This window comes from Corylus avellana, chromosome ca3 (assembly GCF_901000735.1).
Source record: "Corylus avellana chromosome ca3, CavTom2PMs-1.0".
In the NCBI taxonomy this organism is placed as follows: domain Eukaryota; kingdom Viridiplantae; phylum Streptophyta; class Magnoliopsida; order Fagales; family Betulaceae; genus Corylus; species Corylus avellana.
Genome location: NC_081543.1, coordinates 13813185 through 13836898, shown reverse-complemented (window position 1 = coordinate 13836898; position 23714 = coordinate 13813185). Strand labels below are relative to the sequence as shown.

Genomic DNA, 23714 nt, shown 5'->3' with positions numbered 1-23714 from the left:
TCAATAATTCTAATTTGTATTAAAGAATTTCCTAGTTGTTTGGGTCCTTTATTGGGGTTGCCTACTCCTTATTTTTATTGTTTATGGTCTAATTTTTCCTTTATTCTTCCTCCATACCATCCATTTATTAGATGATTTATGTGGATGAGGTCGTTCCAAAGTCAACTTAACATGACATATTTATCAAAAAAAAAAAAAAAAATCAAACAAGTCGTATAGTTAACATCACTAGCTTATTTTAAATGAATCTTATTATGGTTAAAGAATTTAATTTATTTAATTAAACAAATAATGTCATAACGATTCGATCAATCCGATAAAGAACCTATGACGGCCAACCGTATCAAGCATAATCCACGCCCAGCAATTGGCCAAACACAGTGGAGAAGTGGCCCCACCGGGCCTGCACGTGCCTATCATAGACATATCATGTGACCTCTTTCTTTCTCTCTTTCTCTTTCCCCTGCCTGTCACTTTTCAAAGATTTACTTCTAACCTTTAAAAGTATACTTTCCAACTCTTTAAAAAAAAAAGGAGGTTTTTTGTAAATTTGCTCTGCTCCCGGTGCTGCAACAAAAGCAGGAGTAAATAAATTAGCTTACATTTTTCACCTTTCCGGTGAAAAGAACCGTCCGAAACTCACACCTCATAGCGGTAACCGGAGTGAGCTTTATAAAGTGCTTGGAAGTTCTGGTTTCGTACGAAGTAGAGTGAGTGAGTGATCAGTGATGGGTTGCTTACACTCCAAAACCACCCACCTCCCCTCTCCAGACGACCCCTCCTCCCAACTCGACCCAGGTCTCTCTCTCTCTCTTACACGCGCGCGCGCGCGCACACGCACTCGAACTTTACATGTTTTTTTTTTTAATTTTTGTTTTGGGTTTTGAACCTACTGAGATCAAGCTGCCTCTTTGCTTTTATCCGCTATTTTTTTTTTTTTTTTTGATTATTTGGGTATTTGGGTTTTGAAGCTAATGGGCTTCAAGATGGTTTTTGTTATCTCACTGTTTTGATAGTGCTGAATTTTTATGGGGTTTTGTTTGTTTTTTGGATTTTGAAGCTAGTAGAGTTACAAGCTGCCCTTTTTTTTTTTTTTCTCACTTTGAGATTGATTTCGGATGGTTTTGTTTGGTTGGGGTTTTGAAGTTTCTGGGATCAAACTGCTGTGGTTTTCTCACTCTACGACATTGAAATTATGATGGGTCTTTTTTATTTTTTTCAATTTTTTATTTTTTATTTTTGTGTTTTTGAAGCTAATGGGAAAGGAGATTTCCCTGTTTTCTCACTTATATGATATTGGAGTATTGATGGGGTTTTGTTTGATTTTCGTGGGCTTTGAAGCTAATGGAGATCAAGCTGATGAAGAGCTCCAAGTCCCGGCATTCAAAGAGTACGGTCTCAGTGAACTCCGCAAGGCCACCAATGGGTTCAGCACACAGTACATTGTCTCCGAGAGCGGCGAGAAAGCTCCCAATGTGGTTTTCAGAGGCAAGCTCGAGAACAACCGCGTAGTCGCAGTCAAACGGTTCTCCAAGCTGTCTTGGCCTGACGCTCAACAGTTCGTGGTGAGGGGAACAAGAGTCCCTTTTTCTGTTTGGTTCATGGGAAGGAAACAGGGCAAATGTTGCCTGGGAAAAGAAAAAGGAAATATCTTTTTTGTCTTTGCTTTTTCTGGTTAAGGGATTATGCTTCACTTTGGGATTGAGCGAATTGTTGGAAAAGATATTCAAACTTTTGTATTTTCTTTTACCTATTTTGTCCTTTGCTTTTTTCTGAAACCAAACAGGGTTTGGGGTTCCTATAACTTAATTTCGACATTAGGTAATTTGTGTTCTTTTATTTTGTAGGATTTACTTTTCAATGTTTTATTCTAATTGGGTTTCTTATATGTAGTTTAGGACCTTTTTAATTGCTAAGGAAATGAGGGGGAATTGAAAAGGTGTTATGTTTAGCCTTAAGCTCGCTCATCATTTAGGACGTTTGAGTGAAACTATCATATCCATAAGTGGAAACAAAACACGGGTTTACAGCTTTTTGAGCAATTTGGTTTTGAGTTTGATGCTGATGAAAATGCTTGGTCATCAGGAGGAAGCGGCGGGAGTTGGGAAGGTGCGGCACAAGAGATTGGTGAATCTGATTGGTTGCTGTGCTGAAGGAGATGAACGGCTCTTGGTAGCTGAGTACATGCCCAATGATACTCTGTCCAAGCATCTATTCCATTGTAGTACTCAATCTCCTCCTTTTCAGTTTCTTTTAAGCTCACAAAATGAGTTGAAAGATAGATAGTTGGATTGATGATCGGTGATCTTTTTCTTTTCTAACCTTTTCGTTGTTCTAAGATCTGCTTTTCTCCCCCCGCCCCCTGCACCCTCCCCTCTCCTTGAATTTCCACCTATGAGTATATTATCAGAGCCACAATGATCAAGTACAATGAGCTTGTGCTTCTCCATTATGGTATTTTCTCCCAAAAGAGTGAAGCTTATATATGATTATGCTGTGTGCAGAGACTACATGTATTTTCAAAACTACAGCAACCTATAATTTAGTATACTGTTTCATCACTCGTAAAGGGTTGATGTTTTCTGTGTGATCACTTAGGCAGCCTGTGAGCTATAGCTTGGTGATAATTTAACTTGAACCTGTTAGCATGTGCACTTTCTGTGCAATTGTGTAGCGGTTATTACTTTAACCTCTTTTATAGACCTTGAAAGATTTGGAGAACTAACTTGAATGATCAAAGGATTCTTCTTTTGTTTTAAGGGCCAAATTTCATCCCTTTTGACATCAATGGAAACCTTGCCGATCAGGAGATCTTAATGCTTGAAAATAATGTTGTATAGTATGTAGGTTTAATATGGATTAGGGTTTAGATTTCCTCTTGGACTATAGCATAAAACTATCAGCTGCATGTGTAAATGAATCAAATTAAAAAGTTTGTTCGGTTTAGTCCTGATTTTTGGTGTGTTTTAACTTGATTTTAATGACTATGTTCCCTTAGATGAAGTGTAGGAAGCTTCAGCATTAAAAAAGGATGATGTAAAGTGATTTCCAATGATATTTATTTTTGGGGTTGTCTCTGAAGTCAGATACTACTAATGAGACATGAAGGTTGTAGATAACCATCCTTTACTAGCTAAATGCCAACTTTTTGAATCTAAGAGACTAAATAAAATTGTTGTGTTTGGAGTTATAATATGATGTCCTATCTGTATTCAGTTTTATTACTTTCTATCCTGCTACCATTCCATCTGGCAGTTCTCAAGTTTGGGTTAACTGACTACATGTGCATTGTCCTTCTGATAAAGGAAAAAGCTGAAATAAAAACATGTTAAGTGTCACTGTTCATGGTTATTGACATTCTTGCATTGGAGGAGTCCTAATTTATCTTTCTTCCTCTCTGAGCAGAGTGTATATCTCGCTCTTCGATTTATTTAGACGGATCAATGTATATATGAGTAGATTCTTTAAATGTTATATTTCTCTTCAGAGTTTGTTGTAATGATTTCTGTAATTATTTCCTGCAGGGGATAAGCAGCCACTGCCATGGGAAATGCGTGTTAGAGTTGCATATTATATTGCACAGGCACTTGATCATTGTAATACAGAAAATCGTAAAATTTATCATGATTTGAATGCATACAGAGTTCTTTTTGATGAGGTATGCTTATGAATTTACCATTATGTAATTAATTGTTTGTCTGGTTTATTGGGATACATGCATCTTCAGATTCTGTAATTTGGATTCTCCCGACTATATTGTCATTTTGGTTGTTGGTGTAGACATTAAATAATCAAGTGAGGTACTGAAATTTACGTGATAACTAGGTAAAGATACTGAAAGTTATGCAACAATTTATTGAAAGATGTCAACTTTCAATAAGAAGAAGTACAGTTGCATTTTCCCTTTTGTTGTCCTTTCAAGATTTGTCATGCTGCATATCATGGTGTGCTCCCTTGCCTTGATAATGGCAAGGGTAGTACTTATTAACACGTAGGCTTGGGGATGTATCCTGCTTATTCATTCATAACAAGTCCTGTGATTATAAAACTTCGTTTATCGGCAAGAACATGGTTTGAGAATGGTCAGTGAATTAGAAAAGACTCCAGTTGTTCAAAATTGTTAGTCTATCTTTGGAAATTTATATTCTTGAAAAAACATCTTCTATTTCGATCGCCCTCAGTTATCAGAAATTGAGTTTCCAGTAATTTCCCTCTATTTTAGAAACTTCATATCAATTAAAAAGTTCCAAACTCGTAACAGAAAAGGTTAATTTTGGAAAGTTAGAAAATTTTCTAGATTATTCAATGTGGACAACTAACAAGGAAAATCCAAAAATGAAACATAGACTAAGAAATTGGGATGGAAGGCATAGGATTTATGCATTTGCAATAAAAGCTATATTTGCCTGTTTCAATTTGAAGTCGCAGGCTTTCTTGTGTGCTTCACATTATTTTTAAACCATGTGGTTTCACCTTGCCTTTGTAATAATCCTTAATTGTATACAAATCATACTCTTGCTTATGGTGTTACAATCATGAGAGGGAGGCTTTGTGGAGATTGTAGTGGACTTAAAATATGAGAGTCAGTGGGGTGGGTGGTGCTCTAATGGAGTGAATGGGTCTTATGGGGTGGGGGTCTTTGGAAGTTCATTAGGAGAGGTTGGGAGGAGTTTTCTAGTTTTACTAGATTTGAGGTGGATGAAGGCTCCAAGATCAGTTTTTGGCATGATGTGTGATGTGGGGAGCATCCTCTTAAGGAAGCATTTCTAGAGTTTAGCATTGCTTGCTTAAGGGATACTTCCGTGGCAGATCATCTTTAGTTCCTTAATGGCTCCCCATGTGGCCCATGATTGAGAGTTGGAATTCTTTACTTCACTCTTCGATTAGTTGTATTCCATTTGATCGAAACAGGATGGTGTAAACAAGTTCTGTATGAACCCCTCTAAGAAAGGGTTGTTTGATGTAAGATCATTCTATAATGTCTTAAACCCCCATGACAAGAATCCTTTCCCTTGGAGGTGTATTTGGCAAAGTAAGGACCTTTTGAGAGTGCCTTTCTTTGCTTGGTTGTCCGCTTTAGGTACAATTCTAACTTTGGAAACTTGAGGAAGTGGCATATCATTGTGGTTGATTGGCGTTGCTTGTGTAAAAAGAGTGAGAAAACCGTAGACCATGTTTTACTCTATAGCAAAATAGCTAGTGCCTTTGGACTCTATCTTTGGCTTGTTCGGTTTAGCTTGAGTCATGTCTTACTAAGTGAGAGATCTCTTCACTTGTTGGAGAGGGCACTTTGGTAGTCCTCAAAGCAGAGCTATTTGGATGATGACACCGCACTTTGCATGATGTGGTGTATTTGGAAAGAGAAATGACCGAAGCTTTGAAGATTGTGAAAGGACGGTGGTGGAGTTAAAAGCCTTTTTCTTTAACACCCTTTCCCAGTAAATTGCTGCTTATGTTTGCTTATGAAAATTTCATGACTTTTTAGTTCTTTTTTCTCTTGTATACTTCTTGCGTACTAGGGTGCATCTTTTGGTTTTTAATGAATTTCGATTACTTATATATATATAAAATGGAGTTACTCTGACATTGCTTTTGATTATTGCTACCTTTATGTGTGTGCACGTGTGAGGGCGCATGTGTGAATGTTAGATAGTAGATACACTTACATGAACATCAATACATAATTTCTCTAGCCATATGGTATGTCGTGCTGTTAATTTTTTTCCCGGTTAGTTTCTGACTGATTTATTCATATATTCAGGATGGTGACCCTCATTTGTCTAGTTTTGGCCTTATGAAGAATAGCCGAGATGGAAAAAGCTACAGTACTAATTTAGCTTATACTCCACCTGAGTTCTTGCGGACAGGTATTTAACATAAAAAAAATGTATCCCTTTGAATGACTGAAATTTGATTGCAGGATCTATTTCCTTACCATTCAATTTGCAACTTACTGTGATGAAGGGAATTACGTATGTTTGATGAGATGGTCAGATTGTCTTTAATCCAAACTATGGAACTTAAAATATAACAGTCTGAGACTATGAGTATCACATTACCATAGCATATTTTCATAACCATAGGCTTTTGTCACTGAATGCCATATTAATGTGTAGGTAATAAGCGTGATTTCTTTATGCAGTAATGAACTTCCGGTTTGAGTATATTATTTTCTTTCTAGATAATGCATTTAATAGGAAGGTTTGGAGATATATTTTTTCTATGCCCTGTAATTGTAAGGTACATGCCAATATGTTTCCTCTTGAATGGTGTTACCCAATGCTATTGGTGGTGATATGATAGTTTTAATCGATATTAATGGAGATATGAAGACCCATATCTGGTGAACTTGATTAGTGTCATACTCTGCAGGAAGGGTCACCCCAGAGAGTGTGATCTACAGTTATGGAACAGTTCTGTTGGATCTTTTAAGTGGGAAGCATATTCCTCCGAGCCATGTATGTTGCCTCCATTTCATGAACCATAAGATTCTTATCCATGTGTTTTAATTCCAAGGATTGTTCCCTGTCTTCTTTTTTATTCAATTGCCATGGAATTTTTGACAGAGTATGTACAGCCATACACCTGTAATGCATCATTTGAAATTCGGATATGCCTTCCATATATGTCCAATTTACCTTGAATGAATTCAGTGCTTCATTGCATTCCATTATATACCTATGTATACTTCAATTTTGATAGTTATGACATCATTGCTACCTGCAACTACTGGGAACAATCGGGTAATGATAAATGACTTCACACACAGCCGTGCACTCATCAAGTTCACTTCCTTTGTAGATCATCTTGTTAATGTTACATTCAGTTATTCATTGTCCCTTACAGTTCTTTATGCGCTTAGTTTGACATGACTTTCAGAACTTACTGGGACTTCAACCAGTTTTAAGATTGTGTTTGTTACTGGCATTGCATAACTGGCGGAAGCCCATAAATACTTGTTTATATCTGTATTGGTGTGGCGTAATACAGACACACACACACACAAGCCATATATAATTGTTTTTGATAAATAAATCAATCTCATTAAAAAGTGTTGAGGAGCGCAACTCAAGGACACAAGAAGTATATAAGAGAGATTTTCCATTAGGGAGAAATAGAAGAACACAAGTCCAGAAATTCAGTAAAATTAGAAAAGTGAGGACTATTGTACGCTGCTAACATAAGGTTTTTTAGCTCTAACACCAAAATCTTGCCATATATAATTGAATTTAATGATGTCCTATTTTAAGTATATCGTAGTTATGAGAAGGATTGATATATTTCCAGGCACTGGACTTGATAAGAGGGAAGAATGTATTGTTGTTGATGGATTCATCATTGGAAGGACAGTATGCCAATGATGATGCTACTAAATTGGTTGAACTTGCTTCTAAGTGTCTTCAGTCTGAGGCAAGGGATCGACCTGATGCAAAGTTTCTTCTTACAGCAGTTGCACCCCTTCAAAAGCAGAAAGAGGTAAAATTTCATCTTATCCTCAAATCTTGAAATAACTGTTTTTGTTTTGAGCATTGTTGCAACCTGTGATTCACTTTATGATGTGACGATGTTTTCCTTTATTTTTTTTCTTGTTCTTTTTAAATTTGTTCTCTTCATTCTTCCTTTCTTTAGGTGGCATCATATGTTCTCATGGGCCTGCCTAAAAATACAACGGTGCTGCCAACTATGCTTTCACCACTTGGGAAGGCTTGTGCAAGGATGGATCTTACTGCTGTGCATGATATTTTGCTAAAAACAGGCTATAAAGATGAAGAGGGTGCAGAAAATGAGGTATCTGAATGATCTATTATATCCTTCACACTTCAGATAGAGTTCTCGTACAACTTGAAAATGTTGATACTCAGGTCAACCCCTTAGTCCTAATTAGATTGAGTTGGCCAGTTTGACGAATCCAGCTAATTGGGAATAAGATTTATGGTGAGACAATTATTTTTTATTAAACAAAGAACTCTTCTGATTTCTTTTTTCTTTTTCTCCCTAGTTTTAACTACTTTCGGATGTAAAAGCATTGATAATTCTCATGCTTGGAAGATACAAAATACACTACAAAGGAGCTATGATTTGTTGTGGACAGTGTGTTGGACACAATCATCCAAGCTTCTTGGACTCATGTTGAATGTCATGGATGTTTTGGTTTCCCCAACCACACAGAAATGGTTAATGCATGTTGAACACTCAACCAATAATTGCGAATTGGAGAAATATAATGAGTGGGATAAGTTCCGGTAGCAATAGCCTGGAGTCCTGAAATGTGCGGTCACCTTGTCCATGTCAAGTCATAAAACTGTCCTTTTTAGAATATCCATGTTTGTCTCTCAGTTGTCTGTGCTGTGCAAGTTGTTTCCATGCAATATAGATTATATGATTGTTTTGAATTACATGGTTTAATGTTAGTTTAGAAAATTCTGGTGGTTTTGCTTGCTTCTCAAAGTTATGTTGTTTTTGCTTAGATTTCATAGTTATGAGGTGGCTTTGCTTGCTTCTTATGATTGTCCTTACTTTGGCTTTATAGTATCATGAATTCTATTCCTCGCTATTCTTTGATAATGTGATCTCTCTATGTAGCTGTCATTTCAAGAATGGACACAACAAGTGCAAGAGATGTTGAACACGAAGAAATTTGGGGATATTGCATTTAGGGACAAGGACTTCAAGAGTGCAATCGATTATTATTCGAAGGTAAATGCCCTCTTTCCCTCTCCTTTTTCTTTGTCTACAAGGGCATCATATCTTCTGAAATCCAGATGCTTGCAGAATCAATTATTTGTTCAATATTTTGGCTATCCATGAGCTTTTTTAATGATAACAAAGTCCATAGTTTAGTATGCACTATTCACAGGGTTCATAAATATATTTTATTTGTATTTAAAGGGTAATAAGCTTGTATCCCACTTCCACTTTTATATAAAGAATGCTTCTTGTAAAGGCTAAAAAAACTCTTGCATTTATAATCTGTCTGCCCGTGTTTGATTTCTTGCTCTACATTTGTATCTATCAGTCACTGGAAATTTAGATTTCTTTGTGATAAACAGTTAGTAGCAATGATGTCCGTTCCTTCGGCTACCGTCTTTGCAAGGAGAGCGTTCTCCTACTTGATGCATGGCCAAGCAGAACTTGCCTTGAGAGATGCCATGCAGGCTCAGGTGTGCATACCAGAGTGGCCAACTGCATTCTACTTGCAGGCTCTTGCACTCTCGAAGCTGGGAATGGAAACTGATGCTCAGGACATGCTCAATGATGGGGCAGCCTTTGAAGTAAAGAGACAAAACAGCTGGCGCAGCTAAACTACTAAGCATGTCGGCTATATACTTACATTTCAGTCATCCTTAGACATCATAGTTCTTTGAGAACATTTTCTAGATTAGAAATTGGTGTGGCAGGGAAAATGAGTAGTGGTAGTAGATGTTTTCAGGAAGTTCTAACAGATACGAATTGCCTACATAGTTTCTGCAATATATAATGTAATTTCCCTAAGATAAAAAAGAAATAAGTCTTTGATTTATGGGATGCATATTTACCAAGTTCAAATCTATATTATTTTTGCAGCATCTTGTTGCCTGCAGAGCAGAATTATGCCAATGGCTTGAAAATACAGAAAGTAGCAGCTTCTTGTTTCTTTTGAAATGTAATTCTTTTTCTTGGGGTTTTCTGAAATGCCCTGTTATATTGGATCAGTCCATGTTTTTGCAATTATAGGGCTTGGATTTTGATACATTATATTGAGCTCTTCTTCAATTGAGCTGACTATCTTGTGCTTCAAGAATCCGGAATAACTTTGCATAATTAAATTTAGGCATAGTATATAATAATATAATAAACAATGGACTGTTATTCCCTTTCACCGAGAATATTGAAAAGTTGGGGGGTCTTTGTGGCATAATAAATGTTCCACTTCGGTGGGTGTTCCTTCTATGTTGGTCTATAGAACAACGTTTTGGGCCGGCCTGGCCCATCAACAGGATTGATTCGACAATAGCTTCTTGGGTCGAAGCCCTAAGATCCAATGGGACAAATATCAGGTACACCTAATAAGATCTAGCCATTTAATTTGAAAATAATAATTATGATTTGTGAAAATTTATATGGAGAATACTCAAAGAATTAAGACAGACTTCAGAAAAAAAGAAAAAGAAAAATAGTAATGCTACATACTATACTCATTCTATCCTCATTCTAGTGGACTAATATGACAATGCCTGCCACCTTGTTTAAAAAACATAGGATAAATGCATTTTTGGTCCATGTGATTTTGAGTTTTAACAAATAGCTCCCTTGTTTTAAAAAGTGATTAATCACTCCCTAGAGTAAGCAAAAAGAACAAATTAGTCATTACCATTATAAACTTGAGAGAATTTGTTAATATGCCACATAAGGACAAATTAATCATGCACAAAGTTGTAGTTGTGATCGTATCCATTCATAGTGCGACAGTTACCGATAAAATCATTGGATTCAGAGCCAAATATAAAAGTAAATCTCTTTGACCATGTGGCTAATTAATCCATATAATAGTAATTCGTGACTGTTATGCCGCATAATATAATGTACCATTTTATACGATGCAATTATTCAGAATCTTTTACATGCATGCATTTAAAAACTCATATATCTCATCTCTTCATTATTTTCAACAAATTTTACAAAGTGGAGTTTACATTATTCTAAAAATGTATTTTATGTAAGTTGTAAATATACACGCTTGACATATGAAAAATAATCATGATATGTAAGAATTGAAATAATAATTATCCAAGTGATTTTTATTTACCTTGGTCGTGTATATCTTCCAAAACAACTCTCTCGGTGCTCATTGTTCTCGAAATTTGTGAAATGATCTAATATTAGTCCCTAATCTGGACAAATATACCCTTAAATCTAAATTCAAGGAAAAATTGTCATTTTGTTTGATTATCGAATGTTCAGTTATATATCATGTTGATCATTTAAAAAAATAAAAATAAATAGGAAAAAAGGTAACAGGGGAGGACTTTCCTATTCTTAATCCGAATGGAAGAGAGAAAGTGAGATCTTTTGGGAATACTTCCAAATATCATGTTAATCATTTGACCTCCACCTCAATCATTCGATAACCTTACCGAACATTCGGTAATCGTGCAGAATCTCCATTTCCATCAAAGGTCTAAACATTTCTAGTTTAACACAACCTAAGACTCTTCTAAGGTATTAACTACTATTCTAACCTACAATAACGCCTTCATGCAAAGTGAACTATGTCCAAAATTCGTGAAAAGACTAACTACCATTAAACACATATTAAAGCTTAACACAATCCCACAATAACAAGCTCATTTGACAGGAAGTTAATTATATTTTCTAGAATTGATGAGATGCGAAAAATTAAGAAGAACGCAAAAACAAGCAATTATAAACACAGAGATTTACGTGGTTCACCACTAAGGGCTACATCCACATAATTTCAGTGATGTTTTACTATTTTCGAGAAAACAATACCGGAGGCATGAATATCCAGGAATTATAAAGTCGCACAAAACCCTACTACAAAAGCGACTAGGAATAAGACCCTCCCAATTGGGTCAAAACACCAAAAAATGGGTTAGGCTTTCGCTTCATATATGGACTAAGCCTAAAAAAAAAATCCACTTAAACCGTAAGGCTTTTAAGGTTGAACCGAATTGAATACAAAACCAAGCTCCACGTAACCTAACATCATTTTATGGCTTAAGTGTAGGAAGCAAGGCGTCTGAGTTGTAAAACGTGCAACATCATTTTATGGCTCAAGTGTAGGAAGCAAGGCGTCTGAGTTGTAAAACGTGTATTTTGTAATGGGTTGGACTTTCACTTTAGTTGTTAGATGGATTAGCTGTACGTAATAACTGAATGTAGTCTGTTATACAGTACCAATTCGGAAGACCTAGGATTCAAGAAAAGACATTTTCATTGAATGTCTTAAAAGAGAAACCACAATCTTAAATTATTGAGCAGTGATTTTTAGTACATCAAGTGCTTGAACAGTAAGTACATCGGTGTTAAAATATTATTTTTTTTTATTTTTTTTACTGTTTAAATATTATTCTAATAATATTTTATAATGTTTTAACACCAGTGTGTTTACTGTTCAAGTACGTTAGTGTGCTAAAAATTACTACTCTAAATTATTATGTGTGATTACCAACTACAAATAGTGGAAAATGATTCTCTCCATTTCAAAATTTCTCAATTTTCTCCATTTAGTATATATATATAATGGAGATGTCAAAGTGTGAAGATCCTGTGAAGGTTTAATTATATGGTTTTGTGAGGTTTTCAATCCAAGAGGAGTAGAAGATGGAGAAGGAGATGGGTTTACCAGAGTTCAATATGAATGCTCAATATTGACATACTACGATGGGTCTTCCAGAGTTTTCAATATGAATGCTCTGCTAAGGTGACTTTGTAGAAACTTTAAAAGGATGGTATGCGATTGAATGTAAACCTAGTTGCTCTTTATTGGGTTCATAGGCTTAGTTGGGCTAACATGATCAGCTCTAAGCTGAGCCCAGTGCTCTACGTGTAGCGCCGCCTTATCTTGACTCGGAGACCAAACAGAATGGACATGTCACATGCCCAACATACAACATGGAAAGGATTGAAGCCACTAATTTAAAATTCAACACATGAAAAACAGATAAAACATTATATATATATATATATATATATATATATATATATATATATATATATAGCCTGTGGTGTCCGTTCCAATGACGGGAATCATTGCATTTTTCCATCTATTCATGTGGTAAAAATCAAGTGTACATTATTAAAAATAACATGTGTATCACATATATATTCACATGTTAGCAGAGACATGCATGAGCATGAAACTTCTAGAGAATCTATTACAAGATTGGATTTTTTGATACCCCATTTGCAAGAAATTCCAGTCCTAAAAATACAAACAGCAATCTTAAATTATTATGGCATGACGGTCCGGTGATTACCAACTACATAGTGCGACAAAAGATGTATTATTATGATATTGTCATGGCCGGTAAGAAGCAGCATCAAATGCTTGGTTTTATCCAAGTCTCGTGGTTCTCAACTCTTACATTATTGCATTCCATGCCACTAGTTAATTATTTCCGTGGATGGGGAAAGATGTGCTATACCAAGAAGAAACCACATGTCATGATCACTGTCGTGTACGATTAATTTATTTTTCCAAGTGTTGGACCTAAGCCTAATCCTACGACTAGACTACAGAGGTATTCTATATATATATATATATATATATATATCTATATATATACACACACACAGAGACAATGGAGATGTCAAAGTGTGAAGATCCTGTGAAGGTTTATATGGTTTAATTTGTGAGGCCTTCAATCCAAGAGAAGTAGGAGATGGATATGGGCTTTTCTTTGATGGCTTTCACAGCTTTGATGGGTGGCTTTGTTGCAATGTGTTGGTTGGTGAAGAGTGCAAACGAGTGGTATTATGTGTGTAAGTTGGGTGGAAAGCAGTGCTCTCTCCCTCCTGGCGATATGGGCTGGCCTTTAATTGGGAATATGTGGGATTTTCTCTTTGCTTTTAAATATGGTGACCCTGATTCATTCATCACCAACCTTGTTTCCAGGTCTCTCTCTCTCTCTCTCTCTCTCTCTCTCTCATGGCTTAATGAGCTTTCTTTGTTCTTGAAAATGAGTCAGTTCTAAGAAAATATGGTGTGGGATAGTGTTATAACAAGTATAAACAGGTTAACATGCATACATTTTAGAGGATGATCATGATTCCCTGATTGTTATTTTAGAAGATGATCATGACTCACAAAGTCATAATAATTGCTTTGTTTGTTAAACCATTCTATTTTTCACTTCTTTCTTTTATTTTTATTTTTTTCAAAACTAACATATTAATAAATAACCTAAAACATAAAACACTAACAAAAGAGATGTATAATTTGATATTTAATTATGATATTTTTAAGGTTGTTCTTGCTTCTTTTATGTAGAAATATATAATATGAACAAGAGAGCAAAAGCGAATAAGGAATGAAAATAGAATAAACTCATTTTGTATCAATTTTTATTTATTTTATTAAGGAAAATAGAAAAAACAAGAAGAGGGGTCCCTTTCGGTGTCAAGCCAGGGAGCAGGGAGACGAATGAAAAGGAGAAAATATATATAATGCTTCCCAAGAATAGTAAAAATAAATAAATAAATAAAAGGGGTTCATTTTGTCGCATTTTGACGCTAGAGGGCTCATGGGATGACTTTAGCATTAACAATTGGTGTTATTTTAAATTATTCCTTGCCTAATTGCGCACGGGATGCCAAACCCGAAGTTATATATATATATATATATATATATATATATATAGCTCGGTCAGTTTACACTATAAAAATTAAACCTTAGAATTAAAGGCATCTATAATTTAAGGTTAAAAACGTTTCTATTTAATTAGGGACACTCAAATAGTGATATTTTGTAAATGTTATTAAGTATAGTGATTAGATTAAAATTAAAAATGTTTAAATAGTAAAAATATTATTACAATGGGACATTTTCATTGAAACGTCCCCTATTAGAAGGGGACATTTGAACAGTAACATGTTCCTTTTAGTAAAACGACACCTCTAAGAAGGAGGAGTCATTTTTCTATTAATTGCAACGACCCTATAAAAAAATGTCCCTAACTCTAAGGTTTTTTTTTAAGTGCTATAAATGAGTCGACTTTGAAATCTTAAACCTGAATTTTTTTTTGGAAATTACAGATTTGGTGACACCGGAGTGTACAAGGCCTATATGTTTGGAAACCCAAGCATCATTGTGACGAAGGCTGAAACATGCAGGCGAGTGTTGATGGATGATGAAAGATTTAAACAAGGGTGGCCTAAATCCACTTGTGAATTAATGGGGAGGAAGTCATTTTTGGGTGTTTCGGAGGACGAGCGGAAGCGGCTCCGCCGGGTAACTGCAGCACCGATCAACGGCCACAAGGCACTATCTATGTACCAGGAGTACATCAAAGACATTGTAGTAAATTCACTAGATGAATGGGCTAAGGCTGAGAGACCCATAGAGTTCTTGACAGAGATAAGGAGGATCACCTTTAAAATTATTATCTATATTTTTTTGGGCAGAGAGATTGATCCAATGATGAAGACGTTGGAGGAGGAGTATGTTAATCTAAATCAGGGATTAAGATCCATGGCCATCGATCTCCCTGGCTTCGCTTTCCACAAGTCACTCAAGGCCAGTGATCACACATGCATTCAATCTCTTTCATTAATATTTATTTATTTTTAATAGTCAAAATGAGAAATACATAATCTTAATGATTTGTTTTTTCATCATCTGTAGGCTCGACGAAAGTTAGTGAAGATCCTTCAAGCTGTTGTAGATGAAAGAAGGGCAAGAAAAAGAAATGATTCGAAGAGTGATGAGAAGAAGGATATGATGGAGTTGTTGATGGAAGTTGAATATGAGAATGGAGAAAAGTTGGAGGATGAAGAGATAATAGACGTAATCCTCATGTACTTGAATGCTGGCCATGAATCCTCAGCCCATGCCACAATGTGGGCAACCCTCTTTTTACATCAGCATCCAGAATGCCTGCACAAAGCCAAGGTACGTGGGGTGCAAATTCTTGCTTTTATATATATATATATATATATGTGTGTGTGTGTGTGTGTGTGTGTGTGTGTGTGTAATTTTCTGATACAAACTTTGGGTAGAATTTATCATTGCAAATTGGCTGACAAGGAGGGTGTTTAAGAATTTTTATACACATGATTAAAACTTAACCCGTATAGAACACAAGGATCGTAACATATCACTACATACGCTTCCGCAGCTAATGTCTATAGCAGCCAATTCTATCAACACTGACCCGATAGTAACCCTTTAGTTATCTTTTGGCAGCTTCATTCACTTATGGTATTTTAATCCAGCCCATAGGTCAGCTTTTCTGTGACTTGAACCCATTAAGTGATGTTTGGTTCTGATACCAAATGATATAAACTTTGGGTAGATCCTACTATTAAAAATCAGCTTTACAGGGAATGATTACTAAGAGCTTATATACACATGGTTAAGATTAGACTTAATTCATCTAAGACACAAGGATCGTAACATTTTCATATGCAATTTTTGTGGCTTTTTGTCACTAGATGTGTGAATACATGCGTGTTTGTGCCATTTTTAGATGTATCTCGGCTGTTATTTTGATGAACATGAATTTTTCAGAGAGAACAAGAGGAGATTATTAGACGAAGACCACCATCAGAGAAAGGATTAAGCTTTAAAGAAATCAAACAAATGGAATATCTTTCCAAGGTATATTTATATGTTTGCATCGTATTGGATTTAACCTAACATACATATATATATATGTTTGCTTATCCTATTTTCACGTGTTATAAATTTGAATTTTAAGGTAATTGATGAAACGCTGCGAGCAGTTAATGTTTCATTGTTTACTTGTCGGGAGGCAAAAACTGATGTTAGCATCGGTGGTTAGTCGTCATTCTTCCAACTTCATTTTCTCTTATTTAATTCTTTGTTTCTTAGATTACAATCTCTTCTCCTTTTTTTTTTTTTTTTTTAATTAAATATTATCTTATAATTCTATCTATCTATTAAGCATTATCTTATAATATATTGAAGGTTATACAATACCCCAAGGATGGAAAGTGTTAGTTTGGTTCAGAGGAGTTCATAGGGATCCAGAATATTATCCGAAACCCAATGAATTTAATCCTTCAAGATGGGATGTAAGTAAGATTATAAGTCTTTTATGCATGTATGTATATATTCCATTGAGCATATATAAATATCCATTTATACATGTTATATATATATATATATATATATATATATAATATATATATATATATATATATATAATGCAGGAAAATAAACCCAAAGCAGGAAGCTTTATTCCCTTTGGAACAGGAAGTAGGCTGTGCCCCGGAAGTGATCTGACGAAGCTTGAAATTTCTATTTTTCTTCATTATTTTCTCCTTGATTACGAGTGAGTTCCCTTTCTTTGTCTTTTGAATTTAAACTACTTATTAAAAAAATAATCAATTAATTTGGCAATTTTTTTTTTTTGGGGGTCGGAGAATATACCAATTAACTTATTATATTAATGTACATAAAAAATGAAGAATAATTTGAAATGTTTCGTAATTTGGATGGCAGGCTTGAAGCACTTAATCCGGGAAGTGCAGTGAAATACTTACCTCATACAAGGCCCATGGACAATTGCCTGGCCAAAATCAACAAGCTCTCATCATCATCATCATCATCATGTTCACATAAAACATTATTCTAAGCACTAAAAGCATGTAATTTGGAGAAGTTTGCCAGTTTTTCTATATCTTTATGTTTCCTTCGATCAATTCATGCCTTTTGTACTTCAATGGGTTTGGTATCTTTAGCACACTTCCGTGACATATCATGTTTTCTCAATAAGAAAAGTCCTTTTTTATTTATTTATTTATTTATATTTTTTATACCTCTGTTTTGCTGATAATTCTGCTTTCATGCCTCTGTTTTGCTGATGATGATTCATATCTTTAGCAAAATTTATGTGGGGCTTTCAAACGCCCAAAGCGCCGTGAGAAGGGTCAAAGCGTTATGAGAAAATATGGAAAAATAGGAAAAAAAAAAAAAATCGGGAAATGCAAAATAAACCTCAGAATTTTGTTTTGTTTTGTTTTTTTGTTTGTTATTTATTTATTTATTTTTGTTGATTAGTGGAGAAACGAGCAAGAGAGTTGCAGACTGGATTATTAAAGGGTATTTGGAATTAGGATTTTCCCAGAAAATAAAAAAAGGTTAGGATTTTTTTAGGGGGCTAGCTAGCTCCCATGGGAAAAAGAAAATGCTCATAAATTTTTTTGGTTCTTGGCAAATGTTTCGGGGGTCTAGCTTCTCCCTTCTAATTTAGTGTTTCCATATCTTTTGGACACATCTCTTATATATATATATATAGTAACGTGTTTCGCACTAAACATTTTCATGATTTCCAAATTCATGATATGCTGTAATGTAATACTGGATTCTATGTAATTTACCTCATTATTATATATGCAAATTGATATAACGTGGAGGATAATTGTGATTTGGTTTTTTTTTTTTGTGAAGTTTGACTTTGGATAGTTTAATCAATTATTATTGTAAAAATATTATATCTTTTTTTTTTTCCTGCTATGTTCTTTCTTTTGAAAAAAAATATATAAATAAAAATACTAGTTAAATATAGACAATGATCAATGCTTAACCTTATCTATAAAAGCAAGAAACGCCTTGATCAATCATCATCCTCATGCCGAATAGAATTACGTGGAGAGAAGAAAATGAGTGAGTTGAAGAATGAGATCGTTTCCAGGACTTGCATCAAACCCTCCTCCCCCACTCCTCCCCACCTCAAAAACTTCAAACTCTCTCTTCTTGACCAGCTCCTTCCCGCCATCCATGGCAACATGACCTTCTTCTTCCCCTCCTTCGATTCCCCCCACGACCCTGATTTGGAATTCTCACGCAAATCCCAACTCCTCCAGAAATCCATATCTGAAACCCTCGCCCGCTTCTACCCCCTTGCCGGGCGCTTCGCAGGTGGCTCCGCCATCGACTGCAACGACGAGGGTGGTCTCTTTATCGAAGCCCGAAGCGATAGCCCACTTTCAGACTTCCTTAGCAAACCGGACTGTGAAACACTTGACCTCTTCCTCCCCACCACAGACCAAGAAACCATGGAATTATCCAATGGTTCTATGTGGCTTGTGAAGTTCTCCATGTTCAGCTGCGGTGGCACCGCCGTTAGCGTCTCGCTCACCCACAAAATCGCCGATTTTGCTGCATTAATCACGCTGTTAAAGAGCTGGACCGCGACGTGTCGTGGATTGAGTGAGCCGCTGTCCCCGCAGTTCACCGGAGCTTCAATCTTGCCTCCCAGAGAGATTCCAGGTAAAGAAAATAATAATGCTATGAAAATTATATGCAGAAATAATAAAATAAACATAAGTAATTCTAAGTGGTTCGGTTTATGACCTACAACTACATTATAGTATGCTCTTACTCACATGTTGAGAGAATACAAAATGATATGATTGAATTACAATCAATGCTAATATATTCTCATAATATCAAATCTTACACAATATATTCTAATAGGCATGTCAGCGTCGATACACATTACGGGCGAGAAGTTCATAGCAAGGAGGTTTGTGTTCAGCGCCTCCAAAGTTGCGGAGCTTAAAGAAAAAGTTCAAAGCATGGTTGGGCGAGAGCAATTCTATGTCTCGCGTGTAGAGGTGGTACTAGCACTCCTATGGAAATGTGCAGTGGCGGTTGTCAAATTGAAAACCAGGTCGTTCAAGCCGACGGCATTGTTCCAAGCGGTGAACCTCCGCTCAAGAATGGATCCGCCGCTTCCGGACACCGTGTTTGGGAACTTTGTGTGGCCGTTTGCGGTGATCGTGGAGGAAGAGAGCGACATGGAAATACACCGGCTGGTGCAAGACATGAGGAAGACCAAGAATGACTTTCTCAACAACAAGGCAAACAAGTTTAAAGGGGAGGAAGGTTTCAATGCTCTAATGGAGACTCTGAAGGAGAGAGGGGAGATCTTCAAGAACAGGAAGGAATTGGTTGCATACAAATGTTCAAGTTGGTGCAAATTTCCATTGTATGAAATCGATTTCGGGTGGGGCAAACCGGCGTGGATGACAAGTGCAAATAAGATGGTGAGTAATACCATTTCTTTGCTGGATACGAGCTCCGGTGGAGTTGAAGCTCTGATAACATTGGATGAGGAAGAAATGGCCATATTTGAACGCCATGAGGAGCTGCTGGAATTTGCTTCTGTAAACCCCAGCATTGTTGTTTGATTTCACTGCTGCTAATTAAATTCAAGGGTTTTTCTTTCTGGGTGGAAGAGAATTGAAGGTGTTCATGAAATTTAATTTTTGTTACCTATATATGGTCGTTTGACTATTGTTATAAAACAATTACTAAAATGATGCAAACGAAGTGTGATGGTTTGTTTACTTTCAATATTGGCCTTGTTTAGCAAAGAATTTTTGCTTTTGTTATGAAGCCGAAAATTATTCAGGTGAAAAGTGTAAAAGTTCTGTTTTGTAATGATTTTTCTTTTAAAAAAGTTGAATAGTAATAAAAAGTGAATGATGTGATATAAAAGTAAAAAAAATGAGAATATTTTTATGTTAATTTTTTTGGAAAAATAGTGCATAAACAGTGTTAATTAAGGAGAAAAAATGGGTTACGGAACGGGACCAATTTTGGAGTCTCATGAGCAGGATCTCAATCTCGTCCGTTAATTTAGATGAAATTTCTTCTAAACTGGCTTAGAGAAAACTTTCAAGCAGCCAAACTAGGTATAGCTATAATATTGTCATGTTTATGTCCTTTAACATATATATTTGGAACACATATTTAAGAGACGCCTGTGTCAATTTTTAGTGGGTTTCTTTTTGAAGAGAGTCGTCTATTTGAATCAATAAGCTAGCTAGTTTTTTTTTTTTTTTTTTTTTTTTTTTTTGTTTTTTAACATGTCCACACAAGGCAAGAGGAGGAGGGATTTGAACTAGTGACCTCCGCTTCCTGAGGCGTGGTTAACAGCCGATTGAGTTATCCCTTGGAACAGCTAGCTAGTTACCGATTAGAAAGGGAAGATTAAAATAAAATTATTTTTTTGATTTTAGATTTTTTAAAAAATAATAGAAATACACATTAGCAGCGTTTTATTACACTCCCAAATAACATCATTTTCAAAAAAAAAATATAAGGAAAAATTACAATTTACCCCGCCCCCCAAAGTTGACAGCGTTTTTCAATTCGAACGTCAAAGTTTCAATATTTGCAATCAACCCCCACAAAGTTTCAATTTTTTTTCAATTCGACCAATATTATCCCAAAATTCTCATATTGCGCCTGATTTTTTTTTTTAATGAAAAAAAATAAATTTGGAGTTGCAAAAATGGCCAGATGGCCAAAGAGACACCCCGAATTTTATTTTTAATTTTTTTATAAAAAATAAAAAATAAAAATTAGGGGCAATATGGGAAGTTTTGGATATAATTGGTCAAATTGGAAAAATTTGAAACTTTGGGGGGTGGATTGCAAAAATTGAAACTTTGGTGTTCGAATTGAAAAACGCTGTCAACTTTGGGGGGGTAAACTGTAATTTTCCCTATATATAAAAATTTAGCGGCATTTTTATTTAATTAAAAACAATAATTGTATTTCTATTATTAATTTTTATGTAAGATTGTAAACTTAACTGCGTCGCTTAAAAAAAAAAAAAACCCCCCAAATTTTCTTAATTCACCGACGTTTATTTTTGTAAACACCACCAATGCTTTTACTAGCGATTGAAAGAAGCAAGTACAAAACCACCGCTAATTGTGAAACTTTTCCGGACGCATGCCCGATACATCGAGTAATTCTAGAAGTCTCTCTTGTGTTACTTCAAAAATTATATGGTTTATAAAATCATTATTTGATAAAAATACAATAATGATTAATCACAAGCCTAATATTGATTTTAAGAGGCACCACATCATTCTGAGAGGGACATGCACAAAAATAACATAAGAAGGACTTGTAACATAATTGTTTTGATATATACATCACCATTGATTTTTCCTTATGCCTTGCTTTCCAACACTAGAAAATGCCTATTAGGGTTAGAAAATGCCTATTAATTAGCATTCCTTACAGCCTCACTAAAACCATTTTTTGATTATTTTTGTGATGCAATTTAACAAAAGTGACTAAAATTCCCCTTTTCAGCCTCACCATTTTGACCAAAAATAAAAGGTGAGTGACAGTACTGATTACTATCTTTGGTGAGTACTTATTCACTCACCAAATGAATAAAAAATAATATAATTTTTCTCTCTCCTTCCATACTCCTTGAAAGAGTAAAAAAAAAAAGAAGTCTTTGAAAAATAATATTTAAATAAAATAGTGAAAGTGGATTGTTAAAATATTGAGGCTACTATGTGTGCTCTAAAAATGTGAGTTGTTAAAATAGAAAAATTGTACTTTTAGTAATTTGATGAGGTTTCTAGGAATGCTACTTTTTTTGAACTTTAATGGTCTAAACATAAAAGTAGTGCAAGTTTGGGAATCAACCAAGTATCTTTTCCCTATTAAATGCCATCCCAAAATGTTATATCAAAGTACTCTTGTAAACAAATTAAGATGGAAAGGGAAAACAATAGACATATCTTGTTTGACTTGAGCCAGCAACTCTATATATAATAGTGGATAGCTTTTTCTTATAGAGGAAGAAAAAAATCTAGAAATTTCGAAATGGGAAAAAAAAAATCTCCCAACTTGGACTAGATCACATAATTTCGGTAGGTGATAGCAGTGCTTTTGAATTCTGGATTTAGCAATTAAGCTTTCGCGTTATATGGAGGAAGAAAGAAAAGAAATTCGCATGAGATCGAAGAAAGATATGAGTTTTTGGATGAAGAGAGATGAGAGAAATAAATTTACAATATCCGGCGGTTGACCGATCGGCGATGGAGTAACGTGACAGCCATGCACCCCAGGTCAACGTCAGAAATATTGAAGTGGTGGAGGTGTAAGGCAAGAAGTGGTAGTCCACACGCATTAATATATATATATATATATATATTGTGCCGCGATTCGCGAACATATAATAAGAACATAAGATCCTCCATCGACGATCTTGATAAGGAAGTGATAGATCGAGAATATTGTTCCACAATCCATTTAAATATTGAGAATACAGAGAGAAATATAATTGAGGAAATGACTTTTCTTTAGATTCTTAATTACCTATCAACATATATATACTTTTTCTTTGACAGTACCTACGTTCCTTCTTAGAGTTAACATGTTATATATATAAGCACACGCAACTCATAAAGTATGGCAATGCAAGCAAGAAAAACCATATTTACTTCCACGACTCAGAAATGTGTCTATATTTCTACTCTAAATGTGTGAAAATTACAAGACTCATATAACATAGACCTAACTTTATATATATATATATATATATATATATATATATATATGTTAAAATATCTAAGAGGATTTGAAAAATCACCTACACAGTCTCTACGACATGATTAGATCTGTGCAGTACCGCTCCCACCCTTGATGAGATTGGTCTTGAAGCCTTATTTGTCCACAATTACTGGCAAGAAGTAGTATCCATGATTTCTTTTTTTTCTTTTTTTTTTTTTAAAAAAAAAAAATTAAAAAAAATTAAATAAGCTTTACTAATAGAGAAATAATAATTTCCATAAAAAAAACATATATGAGAGAATGAGATTTGAACTAGCGATTTCCGCATCATGAGTTGACATACGTGGCATATCAAATCAAACCTAACACCTCCCATCCTCTCGAATCCGATGTGGCGTGATTTCTACGCTAGAATATATGTTTCCCAATATCAACACGTAAATAATTGATACGTACACTTTTATTATTATCAAATGTTCTAGCGTAGAAATCACGCCACATCGGATTCGAGAGGATGGGAGGTGTTAGGTTTGATTTGATATGCCACGTATGTCAACTCATGATGCGGAAATCGCTAGTTCAAATCTATATATATGTTTCCCAATATCAACACGTAAATAATTGATACGTACACTTTTATTATTATCAAATGTTCTAGCGTAGAAATCACGCCACATCGGATTCGAGAGGATGG

The 23714-nt window shown here is 35.2% G+C and overlaps 3 protein-coding genes across 6 annotated transcripts; all 3 read left to right on the top strand.

The window, feature by feature from the left end:
- Nucleotides 1-524: 524 nt before the first annotated feature.
- On the top strand, nucleotides 525-9729 carry LOC132173653 (serine/threonine-protein kinase BSK2). 4 transcript variants are annotated; one of them, XM_059585211.1, is made up of 10 exons: nucleotides 525-798; nucleotides 1342-1565; nucleotides 2086-2221; nucleotides 3525-3658; nucleotides 5762-5867; nucleotides 6373-6458; nucleotides 7288-7476; nucleotides 7630-7788; nucleotides 8584-8697; nucleotides 9565-9729. In XM_059585211.1, exons 1-10 carry the CDS (start codon nucleotides 729-731, stop codon nucleotides 9712-9714), a joined length of 1368 nt encoding a protein of 455 aa, XP_059441194.1. In that variant the 5' UTR covers nucleotides 525-728; the 3' UTR covers nucleotides 9715-9729. The 4 variants fall into 4 exon arrangements, with proteins under 4 accessions (XP_059441194.1, XP_059441196.1, XP_059441195.1 ...); XM_059585213.1 differs by lacking the exon at nucleotides 9565-9729 and adding an exon at nucleotides 9032-9108 and having other exon boundaries at nucleotides 526-798; XM_059585212.1 differs by lacking the exon at nucleotides 9565-9729 and adding an exon at nucleotides 9017-9106 and having other exon boundaries at nucleotides 526-798.
- A 3591-nt stretch (nucleotides 9730-13320) lies between these two features.
- Nucleotides 13321-17348, top strand: LOC132176212 (ent-kaurenoic acid oxidase 2-like). Its single transcript, XM_059588351.1, has 8 exons — nucleotides 13321-13618; nucleotides 14758-15238; nucleotides 15347-15613; nucleotides 16232-16321; nucleotides 16422-16500; nucleotides 16652-16758; nucleotides 16897-17018; nucleotides 17189-17348. The coding sequence occupies exons 1-8, from the start codon at nucleotides 13386-13388 to the stop codon at nucleotides 17319-17321; spliced, it is 1512 nt and encodes a 503-aa protein (XP_059444334.1). The 5' UTR covers nucleotides 13321-13385; the 3' UTR covers nucleotides 17322-17348.
- A 997-nt stretch (nucleotides 17349-18345) lies between these two features.
- Nucleotides 18346-19972, top strand: LOC132176456 (vinorine synthase-like). The gene is made up of 2 exons (XM_059588669.1): nucleotides 18346-18958; nucleotides 19166-19972. The coding sequence occupies exons 1-2, from the start codon at nucleotides 18349-18351 to the stop codon at nucleotides 19879-19881; spliced, it is 1326 nt and encodes a 441-aa protein (XP_059444652.1). The 5' UTR covers nucleotides 18346-18348; the 3' UTR covers nucleotides 19882-19972.
- Nucleotides 19973-23714: the final 3742 nt, after the last annotated feature.

What these genes read in the sequence shown, in the direction of transcription:
- LOC132176212 (XM_059588351.1), top strand. Translation starts at nt 13,386, where the DNA reads ATGGATATGGGCTTTTCTTTGATGGCTTTCACAGCTTTGATGGGTGGC. An exon ending in CTTTCCACAAGTCACTCAAG is followed by an intron (nt 15,239 to 15,346) that starts GCCAGTGATCAC and finishes CATCATCTGTAG; the next exon opens with GCTCGACGAAAGTTAGTGAA. An exon ending in TTAATCCTTCAAGATGGGAT is followed by an intron (nt 16,759 to 16,896) that starts GTAAGTAAGATT and finishes TATATAATGCAG; the next exon opens with GAAAATAAACCCAAAGCAGG.
- LOC132176456 (XM_059588669.1), top strand. Translation starts at nt 18,349, where the DNA reads ATGAGTGAGTTGAAGAATGAGATCGTTTCCAGGACTTGCATCAAACCC. An exon ending in GCCTCCCAGAGAGATTCCAG is followed by an intron (nt 18,959 to 19,165) that starts GTAAAGAAAATA and finishes ATATTCTAATAG; the next exon opens with GCATGTCAGCGTCGATACAC.
- LOC132173653 (XM_059585210.1), top strand. Translation starts at nt 729, where the DNA reads ATGGGTTGCTTACACTCCAAAACCACCCACCTCCCCTCTCCAGACGAC. An exon ending in CCCTTCAAAAGCAGAAAGAG is followed by an intron (nt 7,477 to 7,629) that starts GTAAAATTTCAT and finishes TCCTTTCTTTAG; the next exon opens with GTGGCATCATATGTTCTCAT. An exon ending in CAATCGATTATTATTCGAAG is followed by an intron (nt 8,698 to 9,050) that starts GTAAATGCCCTC and finishes TGTGATAAACAG; the next exon opens with TTAGTAGCAATGATGTCCGT.